Source organism: Gymnoscopelus microlampas (genome assembly GCF_963454915.1).
Source record: "Gymnoscopelus microlampas genome assembly, chromosome: 1".
In the NCBI taxonomy this organism is placed as follows: domain Eukaryota; kingdom Metazoa; phylum Chordata; class Actinopteri; order Myctophiformes; family Myctophidae; genus Gymnoscopelus; species Gymnoscopelus microlampas.
This window is the reverse complement of record NC_139962.1, coordinates 44,699,874-44,720,223: the sequence shown is the minus strand read 5'-3', so window position 1 is coordinate 44,720,223 and position 20,350 is coordinate 44,699,874. Positions and strand designations below refer to the sequence as shown.

The window sequence follows — 20,350 nt, the reverse complement described above, 5'->3', positions numbered from 1 at the left end:
CTCCATTTCCTAAATCCAGTTTATACGGTCCAGCACATTTTCATAGTGACACAGTTCCCACAATAATACAATACGCCAGTGCAAGTGTATTCAAATATCACAAATACCGTATTAACCACATGAACCCTATAGTACCTATTCCGGGCATGTCATAACAGGTGAACATTCGGCAAAAATAGGTGAACATTTGGTGAAAATAGCAGATCTACAAGCTCACAACAAGTCGCAATGCAAACTTGTGGATCGGCTATTCGTTTTTTACATACAGTACAACAAAGTATAAGGTTTACAGGGTTAACAATTTGCTCATCTCACAGCAGATTGTTTAACTTGGCTCAGAATGACTGTGGTACTTTACATATTAGAAGGGAAATAATCTCCATCTTTTATCTAAATCAAAATAATCACATCGGCAAGTGCTAATTGAGCTGTATCTTGAAGACCCAGGAACCAGTGCTGTAGTCTGGTAGCTGAAGACCACATGCCAATGACCAGGCCTTCCTCCACTGACTGGCGCAATGTTCTTACACCTCCTGCAGCTTAGATGGCAGACTGTATCTTGGTCAGATTCCTCTGGTGCATGCTGTGGTGGCGCACCAGCTCGTCAGAACGAGCAAACTTCTTCAGACAGTTGGACCAGCGGCAGGTGAAGGGCCTCTCGCCTGACCAGGAAGTAGATAGACAAGAGAAATATCAATTAAGTCATTGCTTTTGAGTGTTCAGCATCTTGAACACCCGACAACTGCAAACTGTACTTAGATAGCCTAATGGTGGTGGGAGGGGGAACAAAATGACTGTCTCAAACCAACTGTAAAGCTATTCAGTTCATGTTGATGATATGAAACAAAAGAGAAGTAGAAAATAAAGGTAAACTCACTTGTTTTACCTGTATGAGTCCGAGTGTGAGTCTTAAGGTGGTCTGACCGTGAAAACTTTCTCTGACACGTCTCACACTGAAAAGGCTTCACTCCTGTACACACAGGCAGAGGTGTTTGTGGAGGACATAGAGTTGAGACATAGAGTTGAGAAACAAGATGTGGGTGGAGTAAGGGTCAGAAGTTTAAACAGTGAGATTACATGATTACACACTCAGCAATGTATCATCTGAGTGACTAAAATGAGACAGCAGCATACAACTCAATTGCACAAATGTAGGGCTGATTACTTTTTTGATTAATCGAGAAGAACGTTTTTTTATAATTGTTTTATTTTTTTATCAACGAATCAATGCAAAAACATTCAAATTAATTGTTTATCATCAACTAAATCGATTAGTCTGATTAACCAGTATTTTATACTTCGTCGAACAATGATGTCGTACAAAAATAGGGAAAGTAGCCTATCCACAAGCTCACACCGCATCACAAGTCCCAACACGTTGTGAGCTTATAGATTGGCTATTGTTGTTATAGAATTTCTTTTATCAAAATCGAAATTTTAATAATAGATTAAATTGATTAGTTCAATTAACAAATACAGCTCAAAGTATATCTAAAGGTGACATGGTGAGTGAAGGAGGAGAGTAGGAGAGATGTTAAGTACAGTAGGTTGATAACCACATACAGTACCTGTGTGTCTGCGCTGGTGTCTCTTCAACTGGTCTGATCTGGAGAATCTGCGGCCACAGTCTGTGAAGTCACACTGGTAGGGTTTCTCTCCTAAAACATCATCATCACCACAGATAAATACAATTGTGAAGACATGAATGTGTTTTCGTCATGCCTCACTTTTGAATGATATTACATTTTTATTCTATGAAAAGCTGTCATCGGCCGTTACATCTCAGGAAACGGAAAAAACAACCAGTGTTCAAATGGATCCAATGTAGTTATTATTAGTCATAGTTGTTGTTAATACTTTTCATTGGTTTAATATCTATAAAACCCACAGACAGACTTAACCACTCTACTTAAACTTCCAACATTTTTAAATATAGTTAAAATGGCTTATCTACAAGCTCAAAATGCTATTTTCACTACTTTTGTGCAACACAATAGGGCGTTAATTTACGGAGAAAAAAACTAAAAAGTTGAAATATGGAGTTTCTACCCAACAACGCTATGAAATAAAAAGTGTTAGTATAGTAGAAGATGACATAAATTTCACCTGTGTGTTTGCGACCATGCATCTGTAGATGGGACAGTTTGAAGTATCTCTTACTGCAGCCAGGATAGGCGCACACAAAAGGACGCTTCTCATTGGTCTCTGATGACCTCATCACTGGGGGAGCAATACCAGGTACACGACGAACATCCTGGAAGAAAGCAACACATTAGGGCTGGGAAATTCACAGAATATGTGTGTGCGTGCCTGTGTGTGCGTGCCTGTGTGTGTGTGCGTGTGTGTGTGTGCGTGTGTGTGTGTGTGTGTGTGTGTGTGTGTGTGTGTGTGTGTGTGTGTGTGTGTGTGTGTGTGTGTGTGTGTGTGTGTGTGTGTGTGTGTGTGTGTGTGTGCGTGAGTGTGCGTGCTTGCGCATGTTTCTATGTGTAACTCAAACCTGAAGTCCTCTGAAGACACCATGTGTGTGTATGTGGTACTGGGCACTGCAGCTGAGAACCACAGGGTCATTGTCATAGCCTGGCCCATGACTGCTGTGGTGGAAAGAAAAGACAGTTCATTTCAATTCAAAGTCTTTGTGGTGAGACAGACAGACAGATAGACAGTGGTCCTTCAGTGTAAAGGCCATTATGGTGTACAGTACTTTGATTGGTGTGAGACAGAACTCACCTTTTCATGGAAGATGCAAGCGTGTTCACTGGATTCCATGCTACACACTCCAGCTGAGATGCCATTTGGTACAGGCTGTCACTACAACATACAAACATATGCAGTTAATGGTACTGTGAACTAGTTATATTTTATATAGGGATTAATATACCAGAAGTGTCTTATGTTAGTATGGTTCTAAACCACCATGAGCTGCCAGAACAGTTTCAATGAGCCTTGGCATAATATTGCACAACTCTTTGAAACTACTGGAGGGATGGAACACATTCTAACAATATATTCGTTCATTTGGTGTTTTGATGATGTTGGTGGGGAGCTCCCATAGGTGCTGAATTGGGTTCAGATCTGGTGACTGCGAAGGCCATAACATATGATTCACAGCATGTTCATACTATCTTCAAATCATTCAGTGAATCCTCGTGCCCTGAGGACAGGGGCATTGTCATCCTGGAAGAGAGAGACCACTCCCATCAGAATAGTGATGTTTCATGCTGTAGGATAAAGTTCAGGTCACTCAGAATAACTTTGGGGACAAGTTGACCCCAAACCATGCCAGGAAAATACACCCGCCACAGCGTAACAACATAACATCAACAGAATAACTGGACTCCCTCACTGTCAGGGTCAAGCATTCAGGCCTGTACCATTCTCTTGGTGTACGGCACATATGCAAAAAAAAGTGTGTAAAGTAACTAAGTACATTTACTCAATTACTGTACAATTTTGAGGTGCTTTTACTTTACTGGAGTATTTCCAATTTTCAGTACTTTTACTTCTACTCCACTACATCTCAGAGGCAAATATTGTACTTTAACTAAACTACAATTATTTGAAAACTTTAGTTACTAGTTACTTTGCAGATGTAAATTATTACATTATAAAACATACATTAACCACTTTAGCCCTATTTTATCCGTACGCTATTTGAAAATAGCCGATCTACGAGCTCACAATGCATCGCATCGCGACACGTTGTGAGCTGTGTAGATCTGCTATTTTCAAACATTTTACTTTTAAGTATATTTTGATGGCAATACTTTTGTACTTTTACTCAAGTAACGTTTTGAACAGAGGCCTTTTACTTGAAACAGAGTATTTTTATATTGTGGTATTGCTACTTTTAATTAAGTAAAATATTTGAGTACTTCTGTCCACTGGACAGTTGTGTGTTTGATTGATTGAGCTTGCATGGCCAATGAGGAGATCGCATTGAGGGGAAATCCAAACGGTTGTCCTATTAACACATCCTGTCTGCCCACCCCACTCCTCTGAAGAATGGCTGTGAGCCATTCTTCAACGTGGTGGATCACTCTCTCTCTCTCTCTCTCTCTCTCTCTCTCTCTCTCTCTCTCTCTCTCTCTCTCTCTCTCTCTCTCTCTCTCTCTCTCTCTCTCTCACACACACACACACACACACACACACACACACACACACACACACACACACACACAGAAAATGTGTGAATGTACAGCAGACAGGGTTGAGTGCATCCGTGCCTAGCACACCACGGTCCAGTGTATCATGACATCACTCTGTCCTCAGTATCATTAGGAGTAGGAGGGAACCCATTCAGGGGAATTCTGGAACGCTTTTCCCCAGAAGTCCTTGACGGGAAGCATGGCGATGGCGCTCTAATCAGCTATGACACCATGGTAAACTTACTGAGAGACTTACTGACATCTCACATACTCTGTGTGTGTGCGTGTGCGTGCATGCGCGCACGCGTGTTAGTGTTTGAGGGTTTCCAGTTCATTCCATGACTTCTAATAGCAGAACAGTTTTATCCCGTTGCACACCCCCTCTTATCAACTGCTGTTCCGGTATTTTGGTTTCACAGGTTCCCCCTCTCCGACAAAAAAAAGTGCTGTGGCATTCAGGGAATGTAGTCTCTATTTCATGGTGTTTTGATGAAACTATAAATACGTTCAAAGAGTCGTCCCCTTGTCTGGTTTATGGTTAACCTATTGGCTATACTTTATTTCCGTTATACTTCATTCGTAATCGTTTGTAACAATTACTTTTTCCAGCATTCTTCTCTTTTGCTTTTTTCTCTCTCCTTCTTCTCCTCGCGGTGGATTCAGACAGATCGGCAGTAGATCACCCTCTGTTTGTTTTGGCCTGCTGAGCACCAGTGGGCAGCACTTAACCTCGGAACAAATCAGACTTCCCGATCCAGACTGTGTGCAGAGCCAGATGCAGGGCTTAACTTAGGATCATCAGAGCATGTTTACACCTCTAAAATAACCTACAAGAGGAACCGAGTGAATATGTTGCATGTGGTGTTTGTGGAAAGAATCTTATAGTATTGATTTGATTAACGAGAAGGGGGAAAAGTTAAAGCAGAATGGACCAGAGGGAGGAACGGAGTGGGATGAGTATGCTGGCTAATAGCACTGGAATATGAAAAGAGTGAAGTGTTGTTGGGCACACACCCCTGGCGGGGAGGGGTTTGGCCCTGCCTGTGATTGGCAGAGGTGTGGCAAATGTATACCTTGTCATTGCATTGCTTTGTTCACTGTGAGTGGCACTGTCATACGACAAAGTATAAACATTTGGCGTAAGATTGTTCACCTCAATTCTGATTTTTTTGCTCATAAACACTGGATTTCCAACCAACAAGATTTAATACTGCCAAAATAAACAGAATAAATCCATCCTAATCAGAGCCATACCAATATATTGGTTTGGCCAATATATCTGCCATTATATTACTCAGTATCAGTATCTGCAATTATACAGATCCGATGTGTCGCAATCTTTAACCACTTTCAACTTGGAGTGAGCTTGTAGATCTGCTCATTTAGAATTTTGTGTTTTTCATAAACTAATTAAATCTTTAAAAAAAGGTTAGCATTGATGACACTGTTTGACAGAATATCCGTCAAAAACTAATCAGTACTCACCTCACTTGTTTCCCCTCAGCCAGTGAGACCTGACCAATAGCTCCCCTGGTAATAAGCCAATCACATTCTGTCTTCACTCTTAGTATATGCAGATCTCCATTATTTTCTCAGCAATTATTCTGTTGATTACTTTCTCAATTAATCGAATCATCTTGAAGCTACTAAATAGATTTGTCTGATTCTGTATTTCTGTTCACCGAAGATTACTAATAGTGAAGGTTAGAAGGGACGAGAAGGGAGTGTAACTGCAGTTGTACTTAAGCCCTATTTTATACCTCGTCATACAATGGTGTCAAGCTAAAATAGTGAAAATATCTACAAGCTCACAATGTGTCCCCACCCCCCCCTCTATCGATAATAAATCGATCGATTACTTTTTTTGAATCAATTAATTCGATAAACTGTTTCTCCCCTTATTCACCCCCTTTATATACCCCTCTATTGATTCATCTTGCTTTAGTTTCGCTCATGGTTCCATCTGTAGCTCATTCTAATCTCTAACTTTTGTTGCTGAACTCTGTTTTTCCGTGGCTACGTTTTGCATGAAGCTTTTGTACCTCAGCATGGATTTAATATAATTAACTGTTTTAGCTGCACTTGTATCCTGCCTACGGAGTATGTCATTACAGGCTGCATGCCCTCAAGGCCTGTTGAGAGGTGAACCACGTTCTGCTCCTCACACTCCCACCCACCAGCCTTCCTCTCAAACTTAAACTTTGAGAGTCTACAAATGGAACCCCCTCAAGGAGCCCTTGAGAACCACTGCTCAACATCCACAAACATGTCACTAACACTCTCCCAATACTAAGGCAATAAAAAGGTAACAAACACATCAGATAAGAAAGCCATAATGTAAATATGAATAGGAATATAAATGGGTTTACAATCTCCACACTCCTACACACATTTTAAATGTTAGGGTGTTTTGAAATACCCTTAGATGGCACGTGTTATATAGCTGCTTGTAGCAGCGTACCTGTTGTAGTTTCTTAGAAGCAGAGCTTGGCTGCTTGGACAGGATTCTGAAGGGTTGTGGCAGCCAAACATAGGAGGGGGGGCTGGATACTGTTGGTCAGCTGAGGGAAAAAGGCGCTGGTCACTTGTCACTCAGTTACTGTTACAGTTACAGTTCAATCAAAGAAATGTTTCATGCCCCAAATATCTGACATACATTATCAGGTAAAGGAAATAATAAATACATTCAAAATAAATATAAATTAACTCTGAGGATTTTATTGTGTAATGTAATTAATAATCATATTTATCAATATACATTAAAAAAGAAACGTGAACACATGCGCACGCACGCACATATACACACACACACACACACACACACACACACACACACACACACACACACACACACACACACACACACACACACACTCACACACACACACACACACACACACATTTCCATTCAGCAGTTATCCAAACTTCCCATTTTCAGGGATGAACAGCAATTCATTTTAAAGATATAACAGGCACACGTAGACACACTCACACATACATATGAGGACACACAGACCCAGCACTGTGCAAATGGATGCTTGCGGGCATGCAGACGTTTCAAAGAGTACATGGAGCAATCAGAAACAGTGCTCCTTTTCAGGTTCAAGTACTATATTGCTCCCCAGACAATATGATGACATTTCAAACAGTCTCACATAAAGCTGCTTCCTCCAGTTATCATTCACAAAGCCGTTAGCCATATGTACAGAGAGAAAGAGAAAGAGAGAGAGAGAGAGAGAGAGAGAGAGAGAGAGAGAGAGAGAGAGAGAGAGAGAGAGAGAGAGAACGAAAGAAAGAAAGAAAGAAAGAAAGAAAGAAAGAAAGAAAGAAAGAAAAAAGGAAAGAAAGAAAGAAAAAAGAGGAAAGAAAGAAAGAAAAAGCGCTTATTGCCGAGACAGATTCAGGGAGAAAGAACAATATAGCAATAATGGCAATATTGTTCTGATATGAGAAATGATGAGTTGCATAATAACTTGGCTGACGCATCAGGGAGGGTTATCAGGCTCATGAGTCAATTCGGTGACCAAACACTTACACAGAATATACTATGATACAACCATATAAGCACCTAGAATAGATAGTTACCCATGTTGCTCTGCGGTGACATTGTGTCCTCATGTTTGAAGGACAGGCTGCTCAGCTGCGGGGTGTGGTGAGACGGAGTGTGGCCATAACTGGGGGTGGTATCCAAACCCACAGCTCCGTAGCCTGGGAAAGAAATACATAAATAAATAAATGAATGAATGAATAAATAAGAGCACGGGCAATATTATATTTTGAAGAAAGATTCTGTGATTTAATGTCCCATTCTGAGGCAGACTTAAAGCTTCCTCTGCTTGATCAGCTCTATCTGAATGCCTGGTAGAGGCTCCACGTCCTTGGCAGGGCTGCAACACTGAGCAGTTTATCAATCCACCACTAAATCCTCTTTCGCTGTAACAAACTGTTTCTTTCTTCTCTCTTTGGCCACGAGGATTTAATATTTATGATAGGTGGAAAAGATGATTTGGCTGCCACAGAAATATTTTAAATTGGGTTAAAATGGGTGCTCAGCTAAACCAAACTGAGAACTAACAAATGTGATTAAATTGAAACTCTTGGATTACAAATAATCTGTGGATAAAAATGTGTTATTATTGTAATTACAGTGTTTACAGTGTAACACAATGTAGTTACTAAAATAAAACCTATCACTATTTTAACTACACAGAATACAAGACAATTTAAGGATATCAGTTGTTTTAATTGTAATACACCAGTTCAGTTCAGTTTAAAGTGTCTGCCCTAAGACTGGGAGGATGGTGTTCAATCCTCAGCCGAGTCATATACCAAATACTGTATTTTAAAAAAATGGTATACTGCTTTCCTGCTTGGCACTCAGCATCAAGGGTTGGATTGAGGGTCCGTCCCTTAATCCATTGGTTCTCAAAGTGGGATCCGGGGACCCCCAGGGGTACTTGAGGGTGTTCCAGGGGGTACCCAGAAAAATGTGTAAATATAGCATCAGAATAATTATGACCTTTTATACTTTGGCTATTCAAAAATAGCAGATATACAAGCTATGAGCTTGTAGATCTGCTATTTTTGAAAAGTCTTGAAAATGTGTGCAAATCTTTGAATATATATATTTTAAAGCGAACATTTGTAACTCAAATCTTTGCTTCTGGGGGTCCCTGGCACAAAATATTTTTAGACTCCTCCGTGGCCAAATACATTTTTTCGGGGTCCTTGACATGAAAAAGTTTGAGAACCACTGCCTTAATCCAACCAAATACTGCCATCATGTCCAGGGATGTACTTGTACATCAAGCTGCCTCAAGATATGGAAAGACCTACTGTATGAGCCACATGGCTCAGGAACTGTTGGTTCCCAAGGCAACCTAATTGTAATATTGTATTTGTAATTAATCTCAATTTAAAAGTCACTTTACCCTAATGATAATAACCACAGAGACACTTACACAGACCATAGCGGTTGAAACGTTAAATTTAATGGTCGCTGAAAATACGTTTTCAGTGTTTACACAAACACTAGTCATCCAGTGTAATGTGTTGTCATGGGAACCCCAACACTTTCAAGCAGGCACCTCAGCCTGGCAATAAATACCTTTAACAATACTGACACCACAGACACACAATGTACACAACCCCTCAGCCGGGAAAGGGGTGGTGGGGTGGGCCTTGTGTGTGTGTGTGTGTGTGTGTGTGTGTGTGTGTGTGCGTGCGTGCGTGCGTGCGTGCGTGCGTGCGTGCGTGCGTGCGTGCGTGCGTGCGTGCGTGCGTGCGTGCGTGCGTGCGTGTGCGCACGCGTGCGTGTGTGTTATATATTAGTATAATTGTGAGGGCCAAACAAGTATAGTAGAATTAGAGAAATATACATTCTTTCTTTTATACATTAATTCTCACCTATTTTGAGCTATTTTCAATGCCGTCCTAAAATGTCAATGTCCTCCTCACAAGTATAGTGATACAAACATGTATGTCTGGGTTATAAGTACTGCATGATGACATGCGTGTGTGTGTGTGTGTGTGTGTGTGTGTGTGTGTGTGTGTGTGTGTGTGTGTGTGTGTGTGTGTGTGTGTGTGTGTGTGTGTGTGCGTGTGCGTGTGCGTGTGCGTGTGCGGTGTGTGTGTGTGTGTGTGTGTGTGTGTGTGTATGGGTGGGGGGTGGGTGGGTGGTTATTGGAAAGTTCCTGAGAAGAGTGAGCTGTCTTCTCTTCCTTAAATCCCTGTAGCCCTGCACAGTGCTCATGCTACCAGTTCATCAAAATCTACTTTCAACTGGGTAAACAAGACTCCTCTGAAACTCTTGCATGTCAGCAGTCACTTGCAGACCCAGCCCTCTGAGTAATATACAGTAAAATCCTCAGTGTTCATTTAACTCAGAGAGTGCACAAATGGACCCTTACTGGTCCGTTTAGTTACATTTTGTAAACTCTCAGAGATCACGGATAAATGAACACAGGATTTTACTGTGTAAAGACAAACACACATTGAGCTACATCAGCAAATCTTTGTTTTAGTTTTTCTCTATTATGTCACAGAAGATACAATCATATCAATGACACAGGAAACAGAGAAATTAAATTTGAATTAAGATTAATAACGGCTTATTTCCTCTGGGTCGTTTTGTGAGGTCAAGACTAGACCCCTCTTGGGTAAAGAAGAAAAAAAAATCCCCAAATACTAATGGGAGTAATAAAGCAAACGCATGACTTCAACTTATCGTTTTAACAACAAAAAATATGGGATTGTCCGAGACCTATGTTATAGTACATTCTCAATTTCTGTCCTGAGGATTTAAAGGCCATCATCTGGGATTTTAATCAGTTGTGCGTGCGTGCGTGCGTGCGTGCGTGCGTGCGTGCGTGCGTGCGTGCGTGCGTGCGTGTTTGTGTCCGTGTGTATGCATGCGTGTGTGCGTTTGGGCGTGTGTGTGTGTGTTCAATGTGTATTATGGTTGAGGGTTCATTTTGTTTAAGGAAAGGGACTTTCTCTTATGAGAAAAAAAAACATACTACATAAAAACATACCAAAAAAAACATACTATATGGCACACACACAAATACATTTGCATTCACTAATTAGACACCATCAAGGACAATTCTTCATAAGCAACCATTGTTTCTTTATCGTATTCTATGGCACTCACAAATACAGATTATCAGACAAGTCCTTTCAAGCGAGTTGAAATCAGTGGGCAAGTTTTCCCACGCCCTGTATAGCTGCCATGCCCAATCCATAACCTTGACTGTCCTAGTCAACATGGTCCTCTACACAAACACATAGTATGCACATAATGCTCACTCTTACTGGAAGTTTGATTCTACAAGAATCAAACTGTGATTCAGTTCAAGCTATACTGTGTCAGTAATGTGAACATATGCAGGGAAACAGTTACCATAAATAAAATACCTGCTACAGCTTGTGTGTGTGTGTGTGTGTGTGTGTGTGTGTGTGTGTGTGTGTGTGTGTGTGTGTGTGTGTGTGTGTGTGTGTGTGTGTGTGTGTGTGTGTGTGTGTGTGTGTGTGTGTGTGTGTTTTTATATATATATATATATATATATAAATTACTTTAAAGTCTGAAACCTGAGGAGTTAATCGTGAGGGTAACAGTTTAATTTATACAATAGATATACTGTATGTGTATTGGCACATTAAATTAAAATATTCTGGATTAATGCTAATCCATTCAATAAACACATACAGTACAAAGGTGAGATATAAAAAGGCCAAATTAACTCTAACTGCCAGATTATCAGTTTGGACAAATGACAAATGTCATCCTCTAAATGATCGCTTCAACATGTACAGTGTCATAACAATTTGTAATAGAATTTAATTACACTCTGCACCTTTTTGCCCAACATTTTTCTCCATACTAGCATAACAAAGTGTATTTTCAGTTAGTTGAATCGAAGGCCAAAAGAAAAGAAGCAGTTGAGATCAAGCTGAGTAGTACTGTACCAGTGGATACAACACTGACTGGACGATTTCTGACCCAATATAGCACATTAGAAACAACATGTATCAAACCCAAATGGGCATTTATAATGCATAACACATAATAGATGCATACAGCACATACAATTAAAGATGCACACTGCTTAAAGTCAGATAAAGGATATGGCCCTTGGTAATACGTAGATTTAATGGTGATAACATGATTATAAGATCATAAAATCCAAAGAAGCGTTGGATGAGTAGTGAGCATGGGAGATGAGCAGTATGCTTACCCTGGTTCCTGGCTGCTGGTGGACTGTCTACACAGCCGGGGAGGTAGGTTCCATTAGGAAACACCCTGGGTCCCTGGGCACAGGGGCCTGTGCCCGTGAACTGACCAGAGAAGTGCACCGTGAAAGCCCCCAGACCACAGTGAGGGTCCTCCAGGGGGTCTGCGGCGCCCCAGCCTGGTTCCTGCTTGATGAGAGAGTGATGCGGCGGTAGAGAGCTGTAGGGAGAGCCAGGGTGAAGGTCCAGGAGCTGGGTCCACTGTGAGCCACCACTGACAGGCATACCGCAGCCACCACTGCTCCCTGGTAAGGAGGGCACCGGAGGCATTGGAGGTAAGAGGGTCAGGTCCCGAACGTCCGACCCCATGGAGCCCATGGCCCCGCACGGCTCAGTCAGCATCTGAGCGAACGGCCAGTGATTGTCCAAGGAAAGAGCTGATATCCTAATACACTGAACCACCAGGGGAAAATAAATAATAATAAATCACACCCCTTTTAAAGATCTGATTGAACAAGGTGTCTCCACAAAAGTGCAGCAGAATATAAAATAGGATGGAAAAAGCCTGTGTTCTCCTCAGCACAGTGTTCCACAAGAACAAACACCAGTGTCCATTAAGGAGCCATGTTTCTCTCCGTCCACTATGGTATTCTTTGTTGAGCAGTCGGTCTGACGTGCAGTGATGACAGTGGTTAACTCTAGAGGCCAAAGTCTGGACAATTTAAAGCTCAAGTGCAATGGATGTTGGACGGATGTGTTGCTGCACCAAGTGGGATAGTGTGGGGGCAACAGTGCCTTGTCCCTCCTGAAGGCTCAAATACTGCCTTACTCACGGGGAGGTGGGAGGAGCAAGGAGGACGTCTGGAAAAAGATGACTCCCTTTTCTTTTCCCCCAGCAGACATAAGACTGCAGCTCTCAGTAAATTCTGACTAATGTCACGTCCACTCATAGTTTGTCTTTATACATGTAGTGTTCCCATTGTCTGTGTACATGTGTGCTTGATTGTGTGTATTTGGGCGCATGTATGTATGTGTGTGTGTGTGTGTGTGTGTGTGTGTGTGTGTGTGTGTGTGTGTGTGTGTGTGTGTGTGTGTGTGTGTGTGCGTGTGCGTGTGCGCGTGCGCGTGCGCGTGTGCGTGTGCGTGTGTGTATGTTTTAGAGGGACTTTAGAGGGATTTTTGTGTCACATTTTTTATTCAATTGAAGTTTGCCCATTTTTAACCCATATGTAAACAATAGGGAGCCCTCCCATAAATGTCACGATAGTTGGATCAATTTATCTTAGAGCTCTTGGTAAAAAGCAGTGAGACTGCTGGGCATGTTTCTGTAAGAGAATGAAACCATTCACCATTAAAATGAGACCTGCAACAATTATGATCAAATACATTGGGCTCTGCATTGGGCCTTCAAGTATGTCAGTGTCAATTAGACAATCACTAAACAAAAAACAGAAAAATATTTTAGCTTTAATTAATTCAACGTTATATAGCCCACTGTAGTTAAGTGTGTGAACCTTGTATGGCCTCAGTGTGAATGCATTTCATCACCATTTCTGTCTCATGACTTCCCTGGAATATAGACGATTTTCTAAATAATAAAAAAAAGGAAGGAGTGACAACATCTTACTCTGCAATCAAAACGAGTATATAACACTTTGTTAACATAAAATAATTGTTTTTATGTATTATATATTTAAAGCTGTACTGTTAATAAAGGCTAATACTAATATATAGGCTGACACAAAGCTGCATGAGGTTTAGTATTTAGACAGCCTTGGAGCAGTGCCATATCATACTAAATGATATTTGTTGCAGTGAGGAGGGGCAGCTGAAATGAAAAAAAAAGTGTGTGTGTGCATCCGTGTGAGTATGTGGGTGTGTATGTTGGTCAATGGTGTGTGCAGAATATGAGTATGTACCGTATGCGTGTGTGTGTGTGTGTGTGTGTGTGTGTGTGTGTGTGTGTGTGTGTGTGTGTGTGTGTGTGTGTGTGTGTGTGTGTGTGTGCGTGCGTGCGTGCGTGCGTGCGTGCGTGTGCGTGTGCGCGTGCGCGTGCGTACGTGTGTGCGTGTGTTTAAGAAATAGAGGTGCTGACCTTAAGTCAAACCTAACTCAGTGTGGAACTTCAGAGGAATGCAGTATCACAGAGAAGGTTTCAGCACAGCTGCTATGGCTCTTTGTATGGGGAGTTGAGTTGTACCCCTCTCTTAAATGATTCGTGTCACAGTGGTATAATATCGACGCTGTTGGGTGGAAATCTTGTATGTCCAAAACGGCTACTTTTCAGGAAATGGGAAAAAAGAACCTGTGTTCTATTTTAGTTAGTTGCACGTTTTTTTTAATGTTTTTTATTGGTTAAATATATGCTGCCCTATCTTTCACTTTCACTTCAAGAAACTTCTAAAATAGCAGATCCATAAGCTCACAGCGCGTCGCGATGCTATGGGTTGTGAGCTTTTTGTTTGGTAATTTTGTTTTACACAAAGTAGGCATTCATTTATGAAAAAACATAAGAAGTTTTTTGTATTCCATTAACTGTAAAAAAGCAAACTATAATCATTGCAATTTACATTGCGGTTACTATTGAAAACTTAAGGAAATAGTTTCTCGATTGTTAATAATGGGACAATGTTATTAAAATTGTGACATTATAGACATTACAGTTTTGTTGATGCTATTTTGATGCAATCTTGCATTAATGCAGTCAATTGTACTAACAAAAGTTCTGACTTTCAGTAAATTGGAATGAATTGTTATGAATATTTGTCTTTTGGTGGCAAATTAATCCTAAATTAAATTAAAGTAATTAGATAACATTTCAATTTCTGATAATAATATAATGCAGGTAATTAGCCGATAGCTGTAAGATACCCCACACTGCATTGGATGTTCATGTCATGTGGAAGGATTTCTTTTTATAACAAAAACACAACACAAGTTATGAATGACTAAAGGCCTGTTCCTGACTGCCTATCCCCCCCCCCCCCCCCCCCCCACACACACACACACACACACACACACACACACACACACACACACACACACACACACACTACATCTCCTACATTTAGAAGACGGACCCATGCACACAGCACTTTAGCACCTCAAAGTGTGCTTGCAACCACTTAAACCCAATCTTAGTTGACCGGAGTCCCCCAGAGGTCTATACTAGGCCCCCTATTTTTTCCCTCTAAACCAAAAAATAAACAATCTACAAATCTACAACGCATTGCAACATGACACGTTGTGAGCTTGTAGATATTTTCGCTGAATGTTCCCCCCAGAATAGGGATGCTAGCGTTCATGTGGTTGACTTGTAGATCACTTCTTTTGTAATGATGTATGAATTGAGCTTTAGGCTTGTCTAAAAAGGTAGGCTACTAGGAGCACTGGTTAGGACCCAATTTCAAAAAGAATCATTAGAAGGTTTTTGAGGTCTTTAAAAGTTTTTCTTTTTTTTCTTTTCAAATATACTGTCCATCAGATTTGTTTCTGTCCTTTTGACACATGGAATATTTTCTCACAAGTTTTGATAATGTAGGTTACATTAAAGTCCCTTCTTTTTACCAACTCTTTAAAAAAGTAAAGACCAGCGATTACACGTCTTTCAGCAGGAGAGTCCAGCTGAAAACATCCTGTGGAGTGTTCATAACCTTGCAACACATCCTCAAAGTTAAAACTACAATCCATAACTTTTATGTCTTACCCAGGATTTGAACCCAGATTTTCACACACGAGAGACCAACCGCTAGCCCAAGATGCAGTCCCCGCTTGGCTGGGGGGGACATAGCACTTATGATCTTCAGGCAGTACTACTCATCACCCAGTAGGTGTCCTACCCATTACTATAGATGTGCTAATTATACTGTATTAACATTCGGTACTCCATATACAGATTGGTTAAAATGAAATGTTATTCATTAACCGGATTAGTTCCGGATTGCAGCTTTAAGACTCAATTCAGATGGGGAGCTGTGGTCATGAAGGGGACACGGTGATCTCTGACTCACTCTATTCTAGGACAAAAATGAGTGCAAAGGCAGATCCTATCCCCAAAGGAACACCAAGGCATTCTGGAGATGTCCATGTAGCCCATTTGAAAATAGTAGCTGAGAAAATTAATTGTTCCCAAAACTATTGGAAAGTCCTGCGTGGTCCACCCACTACAAACATTTCTAAAAACTAAAATAACACACAAAAGTTTGTTCCTATATATAAAAATCTCAATAAGAATGGGAAAGGAAAAAGAATGCAATTACCTCTGACCCAAGGCGAACGCTGGCTCTGTCTTCCCCAGTGGAGTCTTCATCAGCAGGGATTCATCAAAGGTGATGAGGGCCAGCAGGAGAAAACAACCCCTTTCACTTCCTATGACGGATGGTAGACCCCAAATACACTCTCATTCTTCACATCAATCTAGCTGCTGGTTTAAAACAACACCACTGTGGAGAGGAAGGGAAACGGTCAATATTGCCTCTGACCCTTAACAACACAATAAAATACATGGTGGTAATTTAACTCGGAAAGTGAAAAAATGGAACAAAATCCATTTGTTTTTTAAGTGAACACTGAGGATTTTACTGTGAAGGAACACATATCAACCATACACTGGCAGTAGAGTACAAACACACGTAAAGGGGGATTTGAGAAGAGAACTACCAAAAAGGGACACATTGTGTATTAAGTATGATAACACATGTGTGTTTTTTGTTAGTAAGGTTTAATGAGCTATATTGGTGAGCTAAATGTGCTACAGACAGCATTCAGTCACTAGATGTCACACTACACATCACAATCATTTCGGAACCGGCAAAAGTATTTCACAAAATATTGTTTGCGGGCGGAAAGTGATACTGCTATTCTGCTCCCCTTTCAAATATTTGTGGATGTACTGTTTTCATTTTATTATTTCATCCACAATTTTCTTTTTTAATCAATATCACCTTTAAAATGTGGTGATTTAGTTATGATTTAGTGAAATTAGTCATCAGTAAACAGTATCACTGTGAAATCACAAAGGGCCTTGAAGAGAGTTTAGCAACAACAAAAACGCTGCAGATGTTATTTTGATGTGCTGATGCCATCAGTAAGAACACTCATTTCTTTTCTTCTCTGTGTAAGCATTGATAACAAGCTGACAACAGACAAACCCATAAATACAGCAATGTGAAGTAACTATAGTCAGTTCCTCTTTATCTAAGTGGCTTTTATGAAATGAGTACATTTAAACACAGCTCAGCCAGAGCATTAGTCCTCCATGTCCTCACCACCTTCTCAGTTACATAAACAGATTGATGTTCATCACACTGTCCGGGTAGCTCAGTCAGTAGAACATTCGCCTTTTGCACCGCCAACTCAGCATATGAATAGCACAACTTGGGTAACTAAGCTGATGGCTGATATTTGTTGCGCTTAACCTCAGCAATCCATCACCCAGGGGTCTAGCTCCTTTTCAGCCAATACAGACAATAAGCCACTCTGAACACTACTTACTTATTTACTGATGTTCTTAATGATTGCTTCATATATAGAACTTTATATTTTTCAAAAATCACAATGGACAATTTACTGCATGTCAACCCCCGCCCCACTCCCCCCTCCCCCCTCCTCTCTCTCGCCCTTCCTGTCTCTCTGTTCGCTGTATCTAGCTGAAATAAAGCATGGACAATTGCAAAAAATAAAAAGAATCAACATTGGGTATAACCACCATAGCTAAATGTACTGCAGGTCACCCTAACCCTAAGCTTAAACAGCAAAAGCTTGTCTGGACAATTGTTTGTGTGCATACAGTCAGACGAGGACAGTCTGTTCTTGTCCAACCGCTCTATCACCCCCAAACGTAAGGCAACAACATCCACTTTTTAATTTAGTCTTATCAACTCTCAGCAAACTTCAAAGTGACCTGGATATCAGACTGCAGATAAGAGGAGTGGAGAAGGATCAGAGAGAGAACAGACATTTGATTGGATTCTGTGTAAGACACAACACCGCTCTAGTATCTGTCTGTGATGTTTCTATACAAGAGACCAGAGAGTTCATTTATTCTGTTTTTACAGTTAGGGTTTAATTAACACTCTGGATCCTTCAGTGTATGACCAAGCAAGCTGAAGACCCCTGCTTTCTCCCCCCCATGCATGCTCTCTGTTTATGACCTTTAACTGAATAAAGAAGCTCATTTCACACACTTATGGCTGGACACTCCTACACTAGGAAAAATGCATTGCACTTAGGCCTTAGAAAAAGCACTTCACACTACAAAAGGTAACATCGTGGCAGAAACAACATATAGATTAAATAAAATAACTTGTATGGTAAAACTAAAAACATGCTTAGTCTCTCCTTTCAAAGAAAATTAATCTCAAAGTATAGCAATGTCCCAGTGCTGTGGACTTAGTTATAACTTCCTAGTAAATTGAAAAAGACATCACATCAGCACTGGTAGATTCACTAAACAGGATATATCCTTTAATATAAGATACATTCTTAATTTTGCAGACAATATGATACCAATGAGTTAATGGGGCCTAGTTTTGATTTTCATGAAGGAACATGAATGTATACATGAACAAGAATATTTGTTAAGCACACATTATAGTATTGTCTCATTGACCCTCTATAGAAACTCCCATAACCTCTGTTTCATCCCAGCAGGTGCTTCTGAGTCAAGACCAAGGTCACCCCTATCAGTCCATTACAGTAAACCACAGCCTCTTCCACCCTGTCACACCCTAGCAGCTGTGGTCTATACACAAACAGTCATCAGAAAACATTTCAGAGAACTTCAGCAGTTCCTCAATGCTTTCATACCCTTGAGCACCATTATTAGGTTATTCTTTGGGGAACTGACAGGAAAAAGTTTTTGTACGAATCTGTTTGACCGCTTAAAGGGGAATTTTGGACCACGGTTTTCATACCTTTTCTATGATGTTATGATATCATAGGATGAATGGTACAGTAGAAACATTTCATAACTCCATCACGGGTCCGCCACCACAGCTAAAAACGCGCAGCAATAGGCTTTGCGCTCGATCGCATATTTTAATAGTTTTCATAAAAAAATGTTTTAGATCTGACGTTCATAGCGACAGAACACTATGCAACGTGATTGTCTTGAATGCGCTAAACCGGAAGTCTCGCTAGACGAGATTTCAATCTTGTCTAGCGAGACTTCCGGTGAGGCGCATGACATCATAGAAAAGGTAAGAAAACTGTGGTCCAAAATTCCCCTTTAAACCCTATTATACTTCGTTTTAAGTCAAATAGTGGAAATAGTCGATCTACAAGCTCACAATGCGTCCCAATGCAACTTGTAGATATGTTTGCCTATTTACGTGGCCTGCACCTCTAGTTTCTATTAAATGTTCCAGCTCAGATTCCCCAGCCGGGTCATACCAAAAACTATAAAAATGCGACCCAATGCCTCCCTGCTGGCGCTCAGCATCAAGGGTTGAATTGGGGGTAAGTTCCTGTGACATACTAGCGTCATGAGCCCGGGGGTGTACTTGTACATAATGGTTGGGGGATGTACTTGTACATCAAGCCACCTCACGCTACAGAATCCTATGCCCTATGGGCCTTATGGCTCGGCAAGGCTTACATACTACTTCAAATGTTCGCTTATTAATTTATGAACAGAATAGGGACACTGGGGTTCATGTGGTTAATAGGAGCTTGGCCGCACATTCAAACCAAATAAGGGTCCACTTATTTTTATTGTAGCTGCAATAAATAACATTATAGTTCCAATGTCATCATGACATTGGAACCCTGTGGTGTGCAAGCTGTTTTTTGTTTATTTCATGGATCTGATGCTTTTCATAATGATGGGGTGGAATTCAAATTCTGAAGGTAACTTATGATGATTGATTTTAAGGATCGGAATGAACAAAAATGTCACTTTTCAATAAATGCTTTATTACGATAAATAACTCAATTCCAATGGGGGGGGACATTTTACCTATCTGTGTTGTAGAACATTGAAAATACATTTCCTAGCACGTTCAAACGGTTGTTCATTCCTGAATGACCTTTTGAACTATCACTCATTTTATTTCATCATACTTTCATTCGTCACTTTGTACAGTGGTTAGTTAGTAACTTCATATAGTAACTTCGTATGAAAATGAGAAAGGTTGCAAAAGACACGCACATCCCATACCTCAGGGGTGCTGGATTAAAGAAGGGCACATTATGTAAACAAAATAAATTCCCAAACCAAACATAAATCCCATAACGTTTCGAGTCACCAGGCTCTTCCTGGGAAGCCTGGTGACTCGAAACGTTAGAGGATTTATGTTTGGTGTGCAGATTTGTTTTGTTTACATGAACATACATGTAAACCGCAAATAATTTCAAATTCCTCATAGCTTTCTGAGAAATCAGGTGTCGCCTTAACTCGGGAAGTTATAAACAGGGAACCTTTTCTGTTATGACGATCTCTATGACCGTCAGTTCAGTGAGGTCACTGTCTTATT

General features: G+C 40.7%; 1 protein-coding gene across 2 annotated transcripts; it reads right to left on the bottom strand.

The window, feature by feature from the left end:
* Positions 1 to 540: 540 nt before the first annotated feature.
* Positions 541 to 12,278, bottom strand: wt1b (WT1 transcription factor b; the record flags this gene model as incomplete). Of its 2 annotated transcripts, none has more annotated exons than XM_084067077.1 (9): positions 541 to 662; positions 878 to 970; positions 1,569 to 1,658; positions 2,107 to 2,254; positions 2,498 to 2,591; positions 2,728 to 2,808; positions 6,607 to 6,706; positions 7,731 to 7,853; positions 11,882 to 12,278. In XM_084067077.1, the coding sequence occupies 9 exons, from the start codon at positions 12,276 to 12,278 to the stop codon at positions 541 to 543; spliced, it is 1,248 nt and encodes a 415-aa protein (XP_083923203.1). The 2 variants fall into 2 exon arrangements, with proteins under 2 accessions (XP_083923203.1, XP_083923204.1); XM_084067078.1 differs by having other exon boundaries at positions 2,498 to 2,588.
* Positions 12,279 to 20,350: the final 8,072 nt, after the last annotated feature.